The sequence below is a fragment of the Tenrec ecaudatus genome, chromosome 16 (genome assembly GCF_050624435.1).
Source record: "Tenrec ecaudatus isolate mTenEca1 chromosome 16, mTenEca1.hap1, whole genome shotgun sequence".
Classification (NCBI taxonomy): domain Eukaryota; kingdom Metazoa; phylum Chordata; class Mammalia; order Afrosoricida; family Tenrecidae; genus Tenrec; species Tenrec ecaudatus.
The window spans coordinates 7,195,550-7,207,560 of record NC_134545.1 but is presented as its reverse complement, the minus strand read 5'-3'; the positions used below and the strand labels follow the sequence as shown (position 1 = coordinate 7,207,560).

Genomic DNA, 12,011 nt, shown 5'->3' with positions numbered 1-12,011 from the left:
CATGGAGTCGATGCTGACTCATAGCGACTCTCCCAGGCAAGAGTCGGAGGCTGTTGCTCTTTATGCAAGTACAGTCTCCTCTTTCTCTCTCTGAGCGGCTGATGCTTTCCACCTGACAGCCCAACGCTCAACCTCGGTGCCATCGGGCCCCTTGGAAAGCACAAGCCACACTTGTAATGACTGAACACACACACACACACACACCCCCAGAGAGATGGTGATGTGGTTTTCTACCTTTCATGTGGCTTACACACTGTGAGTGACCTGATTTTCTTCCCATTAAGACTCCTCCTTAACAAGCACCAGAAACTCAAGGGCACTCGGCATCTCTCTAGGACACTCCGTTAACTCAGTTTGGCAGACTGGTGACGACTGTGCTGAATCTTGTCTCCCTGACGAGAGGACAGGAAGAGGACAGAGGTGGTAGTGCAGTTGTTGGGTGGAAGATGTGGGCCCCAAAGGAAGCCGTGTCCTTGAGGGGTGAGACTAGGCCCTGGCTCTTAGGCACGGCAAGGAGTCTGCACCAGGAATTTCCAGTGACGGAGTGCTATGACGAAGCTGCTGTGGAAACAATGAGGCAGAGGAAGCCTGGAGGCAAGACTCTGCTGACCCCAGTGTCTAGAAGCAGGCCATCCTGCAGGTGGGGAGCTCAGGGTGCGCCAGCAGTTCTAAACCTGTCTGGGTGGCTCTGCCGGGACTCGCCTCGTGTTGATGATTTGTTTGTGGTTAGCTGTTCATCGAGGTTCATGCTGAGACGGAGGCACGAGCCTGGTCTGGTCCAGTTTTACAGAAGCCCTAGAGATGGGGCAGGAATCCACAGGTGAGATTCCATTTTTGAATCATGACTGTTTCCCTTGACAAACTCTATTTCGGCTGAGTCATTCATTATGTTCAAGCTATTTTCTTAGAACACTCACTATTAAAGTGACAAATGACGTAAAGGCAGGAAGGGCCCTGGCACAAGTTCTGCACTGCCTTGCAGAAGGTGCGTGTCCCCAAATGCGGTTGGATGGAACCCACTCCACTCAGTTTGTGCACGATCACTAAACTACTTGCACATATCTGGAAAAACACACAGTGTCTACACCACCCCCAACGCCAAAATTGAGCCCTCTGACATCCTTACCACAGTGCCACCTCGTTGGTGAGGGAAAGATGGCACAAAGGGTCTGGGACAGGCACACATCAAGGCCATGTAGCAACAAAGACTTTCCAGAAAGGCTGTTTGGCGGCGCCTCCCTGACCTTTAGGGACTCAGGAACACTTCACCGGAGTGCTGTGTGCTTCTCAGACAGGTGACCTGTACATCCTTGATCCAGGTTGGCCAGGTCATGGCTGGGACTGGCCTGTCCATAGCCCACTAGGGCAGGGGAGGTTGCATGCAGCTGTGGCCGGCCGCAGTGGTTTCACCAGAGCCTGGGCTCAACTGTTCCCAGGGTGATGACACAGAGATATACTTGAATTCTAGGGCCTGGGTTTCTTTGCTTCTGCCTTGCTGTGCTGAGCTTACGGACAACTTGCTTCTCATCTTGGCCCTCAGCTGCCACTTCAGCCAGCAGAGGGGAAGGGCAGTCCCATCTCCTGCGCTGAGCAGGAAGATGCTATCACCCGTTCGGTTAGGTTCTGGTAGGTTCTGTGGGAGGGCAGCCGCATCAGAGAGGCCCTTCCAAGTCACAAAGGCTCAAGAAGGAAGTAATCAGGGCTGAATCCGACTGTCTGCTCATTTCTGAGCTAGTATTACCTGACTCCACTTGCTATTAATGGTATCTTTAACTCTTTTCCCTGTGTCCATGCCACAGTCTTTGGTTTTGGTACGTGAGTTCACGGTGCTTTCTTCCTCAGTGTCGGGTCAAGTTTACCAGTGAAAACACCCAGGCCTTGACAAGTCCTGTGAGATCTCCTTTAAGTAGTTAAACATTGATTTTTGATCTTGTCTTTGCTGTCTTTTCCTACTTTGTGTTTAATTTCATTTCTGGTTTGAGGTGGAGTTTTACAGCATCAATTTTAAACATGGAGGATTTAAACATGTTGAGCTTCTGGACACTGGAGGTGCTGGGCAGCTGGCCTTTTGTTTTAAACATGCAGCCCCTTCCACCTCAAATGTGTACCGAGCCTTGCTTGGTGAGCCAGTGTGTTCTGTGCCGGTGGGCATGAAGAGTCCTATGAACAGCACAGTGGGCACAAGGGTGAAAGCTTCAATGTCACTCCAGCTTTCTGGAGACGGATATCTCCGTCTTGAAGTTTTCTACTCTGAGGGCATCTGTGTCTACGTCTCCCTTTTTCAGTTGCTGCGTCATGTACTCTAATGGGTCATGGTACGCAATCGCCCCAGTGGATCTGTCCATTGTCCTGAGGACACGGTAGCCCTGACCAGGAACCCTCTCAGGCAGGAGATGGACTGGAGTACATTTTAAAAACTGGGGAGGTGAAATGACATCACACCAAAAATGTAGGGAAAGGACAAGTGATGTGCATGAGTGCTTTCAGGTTCAAGTGTAAACGCGAGTTACCTTGCAGCAGGCCAGCAACATATTACAAAACCACACCATTACTTTCTCCCAAGCTAGGGAAGACCACGCGGCGGTCGGAACTGTGATGATGCTGGGAGGGGAGTGGTTTGCGATGAGAGATGGTGGGCACACGGGGCTGATTGTGGAAAGCATCTACTGAATGCGGACTTCCTTTGTGAAATGGGCACAGAGGCTATTTTAGCAGTGAATGAGGGCCACTGGCAGGCAGTTGGAGGAGATAGGAGTCTCAGTTGGAACTGACTAGACGAGGGAGGCTAGGTTAAGACTGATAACAGGTGACAAGAACAACACACCAGATGCAATCAACACTGACCGAGTTGCAGGCGTTTGCACGTTCTATTTTAGAAAGACCCTTCAATTCCGTATCGAACACATTCATCTTCTCTACCAGACACGTGAGCGCCGTCTCTGTTGCTTCTCCCACCTTTTCATAGACCCCCTTTGCCTGTATTGGGAAGGAAAACAGAAACAGGTAAATTTCTCTCAAAGTGTTCTATTAACTCACATGTTTATCCAATTGCTGGAGCAAGTGAATCTTAAGTCATGCTTTTAAGTTTTATCGGTAATTCCTTATCATTGTTTATATTAGTTTTTGTTGGTTAAATATTTTATTATCAAACTATCAAAACTGGCCCTTGTTTTCAGAGATACAGTGCTGCTGGTCTGAAAAATTATTTCTATCTTGGGCTTTATTCACTCAGTAATTATATGAGGGGGCTTCCAAGGTTCATGGGATTTTTTCAGTTTCGCCTACACGCTGTGAGGTCCCCTTGGAGATGGGAAATGAAGCCCGGAGCACTCATTTCCCCAAGGGGCAGGGCTGGCTTTTCAGCGGACGCGAGGACTTCCTTACCTCGTTGTAGTCCAGAGCAGAGTCATTACAAAGAGCGCAAATCGTTGCTAATTCTACAAGACCATCGTACTGGTGGCACTTCACAGGTTTATCATCCTTATGCCTGCCAAGATAACAAGACACATTCTGATGTCCCCACAAGTGCGAAGAGACATGACCAAATATTCTAAGGCTACTAGAGTCAATACTAGGCAAAAACAGAAAAATCCTCTGGTGTCAGAACTTGATGGCTGAAAAAGATACAAAGTGGTTGTCAATCTCCTTACCGGGAGAGAACTGGAAATTTGGGCTTGAAGCAGCCAACACTGAGGATGGCGGGAAAAGGGCCCTTTGAAGCTGTGCGTTTAGTCTGTGTGTGGGCGTGGGGGATTGCTCTGCAGATCCAGAGCAAACTATACAAGTTCTTTACATGGCACGGGGAGGACTACTCACACATCTCCTATAGGTGCGTATGTGGATCCAGTTATGGTAAACTCATTCAGGGAACAAGTATCACCTTCAACTTTGTCCAGAATGAACATCTGCAGGAAAAAAACGTAAAAGGCGTTCAAAGTCTAAGCTTTTGGCCAGGCAAAAAGTCATCCTCAATGAAAGAAAGCCATTTTCCTAAAAGCTGCTGAGTGGGGCCGCGCATCAGAAGTGCAGTTTATCTGGCCGCGAGGAGCAGCACTGCTGATGCGATGTGTGGGCAGTGGGACGGCCGACAGGAAATGGAGGTAGCAGGATGCTCCCCAGAAGAAAAGCCTTTCTAACTGTAGAGCGAGTACAAGCAGCTTCTTCAAGGCGGAGGCGCTCCACTGGCCGGTTTTCAAATGCTGAAAGTGCCAAAGGCTTCATTTCAAAGGCAGTCTCGGGACAAAATGCGTGTTCTGCTAGACACAAAGTGCTTTTTAAGAAGGCTGGGGTAGAGAGCCCCAGTTCAGGCATGTAGTAGAGGGGCAAATACAAAAACATGAAGGTGCAGAGCCGGGCACAAGAGGGTTGCTGGCACCTAAGTCACTTAGAAAATGAAGCTTGTCCAAAATGCTCTTTGCAAAGAAGCTCGACACTTTGTCTCTTCTACAAAGTAAAACGTGTTCAGGGGCCCAGGACAAGCAACACCTATCCTATGGAGAGCTATGTGACCTCCCCTTAATTGGGAGTAGGACTGCCAACCTGCACTAAGAACACAACTGGGAACTGGCGACCTCACCCTTGTCCCAGTTCTTTATTCCACTCTGGTACAGACGAAAGGTTTTACTTTTTAAACAAGGGTGCTCAAAGTTTCTGGGGAAAAAAAGACTTTTTAAAAATCCACTCTGGTAGAGGCCAAGATGCCTTCATCGTTACCACCCCCTAACTGGGTGTGAGCAGCGAAGCCAGGCAGGAGGGGCCGTGACCTGAGTTGCGGGCGGTTACGCAACACACTGCAAGCTGCCTCTTGCCACCCGAATACTGATGACCAACCACCACTGTCTGGGGCCATACGGCAGACCAACACCCACCTCGAGCAGGCAAGCCCTCTCAGATCTAATCAAAGAAAACATTTTAAATCAAACCACTTAAAGGAGACTAAAACAACTTTTTTTCCCCCCTTGGGTTACTCTCCTAGGGTAAAAAGACTATTCAAGGTATTAAGGCTTCTGGTTAAGTGAAAACAATTTACTGGGTGAAACCAACGCCGCGTGGGAAATCCTCTTCTGGGTCCAAGGAGTGGCTCATCAGTTGCTCTGCTCAGCCCCGCTGTGAAAGGAGTACAGCCCACTCCCTGGAAGAGCAGTGTTCCCCAAGCTATCCCAACCGAGCTCCCTGACAAAGAAGGACGCTCTCAGCAATCGCCCGGCATTTGAAGGGGCAAATCCCCTCTAAGCCCCCAGGAGCCCTTTAAAGAGGTGATTCCATATTCCAGGGAAACTAAGCTCTTGCCACTTCACATGCAGGGCTCGATCCTGTGAGTTCTGGATTTGTGCCCTAGAAGCAAGGACACCAGTCAGTGCTGTAGACCTACCTAGCGATGGTCTCAACCTAGAAACGTTTCCCTAATCCTTCAGCTGTTCTTCCTCACGGTTCCCTCGTGAAGGACCTACGCCTATGGGCACGTGTTCCCTGTGTTTTCTGAGAGCACATGCAACATTTTAGAACCTATCACTTTGGCACTGTAATGTCTGGGGGTCTGCGATGTGGTTTATTGTGTAAGTCATCCCCCTTAATACTAGAAAGGCAGCCATGTGGCAGTCCTGTGCTTCATGAAATAATTTTAGGATTATCAGGAAGCGCTGGAGATTCCTTGGGCTCCAGGATACCAAAATACGATGTAAATTTCTTTAAATCACACAGATAAGTATGGGTCCTTACCCTGCAAACTGACATCTGATTTGTCGTGAGTGTACCAGTCTTGTCTGAGCAGATAACAGATGTACAGCCAAGAGTTTCCACGGACGGCAGGCTTCGAACAATGGCGTTTTTCTTTGCCATTCTGCGGGTTCCCAAGGCCAGGCAGGTGGTGATGACAGCGGGCAGGCCTTCCGGAATGGCTGCGACAGCCAGGGCCACAGCGATCTTAAAGTAGTAGATGGCACCTCTGATCCAGGAGCCACCGTGGACTGGATCATTGAAATGTCCAATGTTTATGATCCAGACGGCAATGCAAATTAGGGAGATGACTTTGGACAGCTGTTCCCCAAACTCATCTAGTTTCTGCTGGAGGGGTGTCCTCTCCTGCTCCGTCGCCACCATCTCATCCCGGATCTTCCCAATCTCGGTGTTTACCCCAGTGGCCACCACCACTCCCATGGCTTTTCCAGCAGCAATGTTCGTGCCCTAGGAGTGAAACAAAGGACAAGTCAGAGGACAGACCACATTTTGCCATGTGAACACGTGACCATCCAGCCAATTCTGCTTTTGTAAACTGACTAATGCATCCACCTTCTCCAAGGTCCTCTTGTAGCTACTTTGAGACAGTCAGCCCCTTAGTAATTCCAAGTGGACACCCCCGGACCATTTCAAGCCTCTACTTCAACGAAACCTTCCCTGTGGGCTTCAGCGCAGTTCTAATGCCTCTGCAGAAGAGCTGCAGTGGCGTTGTGGTTTTGAGTTGGGCTGTCCTCCACAAAATCAGTCCTTTGAAACCACCAGCTGCTCCTCAGGAGAGAGATGGGGAGGGGCTTTCTACTCCTGTCAACAGTTAACATCTCAGAAACTCACAGGGGCAGTTCTACCATGGCCTTTATGACAAGGTGGCTATGAGTTGGCATCAACTCAATAGCAGCAAGTTTTTGTTTGAGAATGCCGCGGCTGCTCCAGATTGGTAGTTTGAACTCACTAGCTGCTCCCTCTAGGGAAGTTCTCTTGTCACCATGAGTTAGGATCAATGGGGTGGCAGTGCGTCTCCTGATCTCTCTCTAGTTGTGAGAAGAAGTGCAGCCAGCCCCATGGGCTACCACTTCTCTAGTGTCCAAGATTCATACACACAAGCCACACACCCTGCCCTAGTTTGATTCCCAGAGTTAGGAGGCTATACTTCATTTTAACTGTAATGACTTAGTACTGCACGAATTAGGAGTGCAGAGTCTCTCCCATTGACTTACAGGCAGCCACCACTAGAAACACCACTTCAGATTCCAAACAACTAAGCTCTTGTGAGTTTTCCTAACCTCTTACTTTAAAACTTTTCAAATCCACAGAGGAACTGAAAGTATGCCTCAAGTACCCTTATGCTCAATGGGAAACTTACCCAAGAGTTTTCACTTAGACTTACTAACTAAGCAGCAAACACCAAACATATATTGAAAGCATCCTTCAGAGACTAAAGCTTTCCCCCACATATCCAGGCAAACTTGCTGCCATCAAGTCACTGCTAACTCGTAGCATCCTGTTGCTTTAAAACAGCTGGTAACAAGTCATACTTTACATTTATGAGGGGGCTTGACAAAGTTCTTGGAAAAATGGAATGAAGAGAGCTTTGTGAAGCCCCCTCATGCACGGTGTTGCTTCCCACTGGAAGCTGACAGACTGATGACCCTTCGGAAACAGCACCAACACCGCTGTGGGCCCAACACAGAAGACAGGCAGGGACTGCTCCTCACACTCCTCTTTGAAAACATGGCCAAAGACAAATAACCAGGACGGATACTCACAGAGAAGAGCATGTTTTTCTTATCTTGGTTGACAGCTCGTGGGTCAGGGACAGGGTCCGTGTGCTTGATGACGGAGACAGACTCACCTGGGCAGATGGCAAGACGGGATGGTTAGTGCCAAGCTATTCACCCCACCCTCACAACATCCACTGCGGGGGGGAAAAAGGACAAAAGGCCCAATTCCTCCAAAGGAGGTAAAACCAGCCTAATTCTAGAAGAAAAGACTGTCAGGATTAAAATGTATATAATTTCAAAATAACAGTTTACACTTTAGAGCACAGTCTTACTCTGTCCTATGAAGTGACTGTGGTTGGAATTAACTCACTGGCAAGGATTGGGAACATACAATATTTATATGAAGGAGAGAACTTATAATATTGGGGGGGGGGGACGGGCTTCAAAACATTTATGGGGAAATTCTGTTGAGACCATTCTCTTAATTAAGCAAAATGGAAACCAAGTCATCTGCAGGCACCCTGAACACTCCATGTCATCAAAAACTATAAGAAAACACACCCCACCCCCCAATACTGTTTGGTTCAGCTGCGGGCTTGGTGCTGTTAATGCAAGCATTACCTGATGACCTCTGACAGGCTTTCCCCCCTCTTCCTTGTGGGCATATTTTATCATAGACACAGCATGGATTTTGATGTTTGTTTTTTTTTTAATTGGGGGCTCTTACAGATCTTAATCCATAATGCAATTGCATCAAGCACACTTGTCCATATGTTGCAGACAGGCTATTCTTAAAGACACAGTACAGGGAGCACAGGCTACTCAAACGGCTACTTTCATAATACTAGTTGCTTTTAAAAACTGACAATCAGACCAAAAAATCTTGGCGTTCAAAACCTTGACGTTTCAAATTAACTCACAATTTAATTCAGGATAGAATTGTATTAAAGCTAATCTCCCGGCAACCTTATTTCCAGTTCCTCAGGCCTCTCCACCCTTATCAAACAAAACTGGGAAAGGGTGCCCAACAGTCCCCCATCTGGTGTGGGACTGCCAGGGAGCAATCTTCGCCAACCTTTTCTTGTGCTAGCGCTTGCTGATTGTGAAGTATGCTAGATGTGCGATTAGCCATTTCTCCAGAGGAAAACATCCCGCCCTAGAGCCAGAGCCCCTCCCTCCCTTTCCACAGGACAGGAGGATGACGAGCACTACCTGTGCTAATGAAGGGGTAAGGAGTAACCTTTCATACCAGCTTTCATTTTTAAAACTTTAAACAAAAAGCTTAAAAAGCTAGTGCCTTTCATGCCTTAGTCCCAAATTAACACTGCATCGAGGGTTGAGATGCGATCTTCGAAGAGGGACAGTGAGACAGTCAACCCATCAGCAGGGACATGGAAAAGGCTCCAGAACCCAACCATTCTGATAATTACCTGTGAGAATTGACTGGTCAACTCGGAGAGTCGTCGACTTGATGGAAGTCAGTCTTATGTCAGCTGGAACTTTGTCACCAACTAGGGGAAAAGCAGCTCAAATAAGCATCACAGAGACAAGTTTGTCTGGAGATTAAACACATTTTAAAAGAGAATAAAAGGAGTATATACACAAAATATACAAACATAGAACTATCTACCAGAACAACAAGCAAGGTGGCCGGGAGGGTGTGGAGTTGAGCTAGCTATGCTCAGACACCTCTGAGCCTACGGGTCTGTTTAATAAACCATAAGTAACTCAGTTATTTTCTGAGGGCCCAGGACACAAAGATAGGCAGGAGTGTTGGGTGGGATTATATGCCACGGCTTGTTCCATCAGAAAAGTGAAATTACTATGAATAAAAAGCAGGTAGCTCTTTGGGAAGGTGCTCAAACCAGCAAACATTAACAGCTGAGAGTTCAGAACACAGACCAGGTTGGCGGGTCAGGGTGAGGGGAGACAGGCCGAGATAAGCACTGATGGGGAGCAACTAGCATACAAACTCTGGGCCTTAGCATACCAATAAACACCACCTGCCAGCAGTTTGAATTCCCCTGTGCCCCAAACCTCTGCACGCCTGCTGAGGAACAGGGCATGTAAGTTCTCTAGAGGGCGATTTGGAAATATTTACCAAAATTGTGAATGTTCCATGTTTTTACCCATAAACTCCAGGATATACTCTGTGGACATGCTCACATAATATGGAATTTATTTTTAAATTAAAAGATCATTTTATTGGGGGCTTTACAACAACCCATACATCAATTGTATTAAGCACATTTGTACATATGTTGCCATCATTCTTTTCTAGGCATCTACTTTCTATTGAGCCCTTGGTATCAGCTTCTCCTCCCCCTACCCTCGTGACCTCTCGATAAATTATAATTTTCATATCTTACACCAACTGCTGTCTTCCTTCCCACATGGTTTCTGTTGTTCGCTCCCCTAGAGGGTTGTGTGCGGTTATGTGTTGTTCATTGAATTGAGATCAGTTCCCTCTTCCCTCCACCTTGCCCATACCCCCTGGTATCACGATTCCCATTCCTGTTCAACATTCAATTCTTGAACGCATCCCGTTGTATTACCCAGGAGGATCTCTACTCCAAGTTAAGAGAGCAAAAAAGATGGGACTGTGTGTTAAGTGGGGGAGGTCAACTGAACACATCTCATCTCTTTTCTGGGCCCCTTCTGAGCCATCTCTTGAGTCTGGCCTAAAGTAAAGTGCCACACCCAGACCATCACAGATACAGCCAAGGTTTGAACGCCCCTCCATAGTGCCCCAAACAGCTAGAAATTAGTTAAGATGTTCCTAGAAATGCACATTAATCTAGAACAAGGGCTTTGTCTACTAAGTAGATTCATTTTACTGGTTAAATACTTCACTTCAGTCCCCTATTCCTGCACTTCAAAGCTTTCGATGCAGGGTGGGATGGCTTGCTGCAACCAACATGCCAACATGGGCAGTGCAGTCATGGTCACGGGCAGCACAGGAGAGCTGTCACTAGTGAACCTCAGGGACACCGTGAGCTATGGTGAAACTCCTGATGGAAATGCTTATGCAACCACCAAGCAATCGTCAGAAAGCACAAACGAGAAGCTCCAATCCTGACAGAATCCTGCTCTTGCCCTCTTTGAAGGGGGTTCTTCCAGCAGACGATTAAAGGAGAATGTGACCTGCGACAAATTATACTGTAAGCTGCTCGAGTGAAAATTCTTCTGTTTGCCATCATCTGACCCCACGTGTCCTTTCACAAGTAGAAAAGTACGTGGAATTTTACTTTTTGATTCCTGGAGTGGTTGGTGTCACTGTCTTACAGGAGCAGAAGCCACTGGTGTGCCACGCAAGTAGGGCCCCGTACTAAAACTGTCCCCTATGAGTTTCCAAGACTAGTAACTCTGTACAGGAGGAGAAAGTCCCCTCATTGTCCTGAGTTTGGATAGGCTAGTGCTTTTCAACTGCACCTTGAAGTTATCTGCTGAACATGTAACTATCACAGCACCAGGGATCCTTATAAACAATCTCCAAATACTAACAGGCCTTGATACCGCAAGGTCGCCTGACTTTTATTGAAAGTTGAATCTCCCTATTTAAAACAACGTCTTGATCACACTTACAGCCACCCAAATAGAACAGAAGGATGGCAGGGTGGTGCCAGCTCACGGGTCTTGGCATTTACTCAGTTGGAGAGGAAGTTGCTTTCAAGGTAGTAAATATCATGGTGTAACATGGCTTAAGGTGGGACCAACACTGACTGTATGCTGCATACAAATTCTCTTTCACAGGCATTATAAAAAACCCCTGATTCCCCTAAAGGCCCATACTATACCTGTGTGAAGACTGGCTCTGGGCTGTGCAGAAACCGTATGGTTCCAATATTTGCTTTTAGCCAGAATGAACCACTCAGGGGGAACCATCTGGGGAGCCCTTAAAGAGGAGCGCTCTGAGCAGCTGCCACCACTCTTCAAAAGTCGGAATTTGAGGCAGGGGCCTGGAATCTGTATTTGTAAAGTTTTCCCAGACTTGCTGAACAAATCAGTACAAGAAAAACCTCCACGATAATTAGGGTCAAAGATCCTATGAGGCACCTTTCCCAGGACTGTGCCATGTGTGCCAAGTCAAACCGTACGCCACTTTCTCCTAGGTGCTGAGAGAACCTTGGGTCCTCTCTCAGCTTGACCAGCTGCACACCCCACTGTAAGGACAGGACATTAAACAGGTTCAACACAGGGTGGAAGGTCCGTGGCTGTAAGGCCAGCATACCTAAGACTGAACCACTTTGCTTTGTCCACAGGTTTCTGTGCAGGATAAGGCGGCACTCCTGACAAGCCCCTCCAGCAATGTTTCCCTGATGGGCCATGTCAGCAGCCTGAGGGCAAGCGCTAGTGGAAAATTCTAACTCTTGCCAAAGGAATGTTCTGCAATTTTATCCTCTGATTTTTTTCTTCCCTGTCTCTTCGGGTCAATCAGATATAAAATACACCACTCTAATAACTACCTTCCACCTGTCTAACCTCTGACACTTGTCAAATTCCTCTCTCGGTTCCTAAGTCCAGAGCTCTGTCACCTTCCATAAAATAAAGAGTTCC

General features: G+C 47.5%; 1 protein-coding gene across 1 annotated transcript in view; it reads right to left on the bottom strand.

Moving 5' to 3' along the window:
• The window catches only part of ATP2A2 (ATPase sarcoplasmic/endoplasmic reticulum Ca2+ transporting 2), a 46,427-nt gene that overhangs the window by 7,005 nt on the left and 27,411 nt on the right, over nt 1–12,011 (bottom strand). Inside the window, exons 6-11 of the mRNA XM_075534451.1 lie at nt 8,885–8,965; nt 7,500–7,585; nt 5,719–6,183; nt 3,817–3,905; nt 3,385–3,487; nt 2,845–2,976 (exon numbers count right to left, since the gene is read on the bottom strand). Coding sequence (XP_075390566.1) covers nt 2,845–2,976; nt 3,385–3,487; nt 3,817–3,905; nt 5,719–6,183; nt 7,500–7,585; nt 8,885–8,965 — 956 coding nt within the window. The remainder of the gene's footprint in view (nt 1–2,844; nt 2,977–3,384; nt 3,488–3,816; nt 3,906–5,718; nt 6,184–7,499; nt 7,586–8,884; nt 8,966–12,011) is intronic.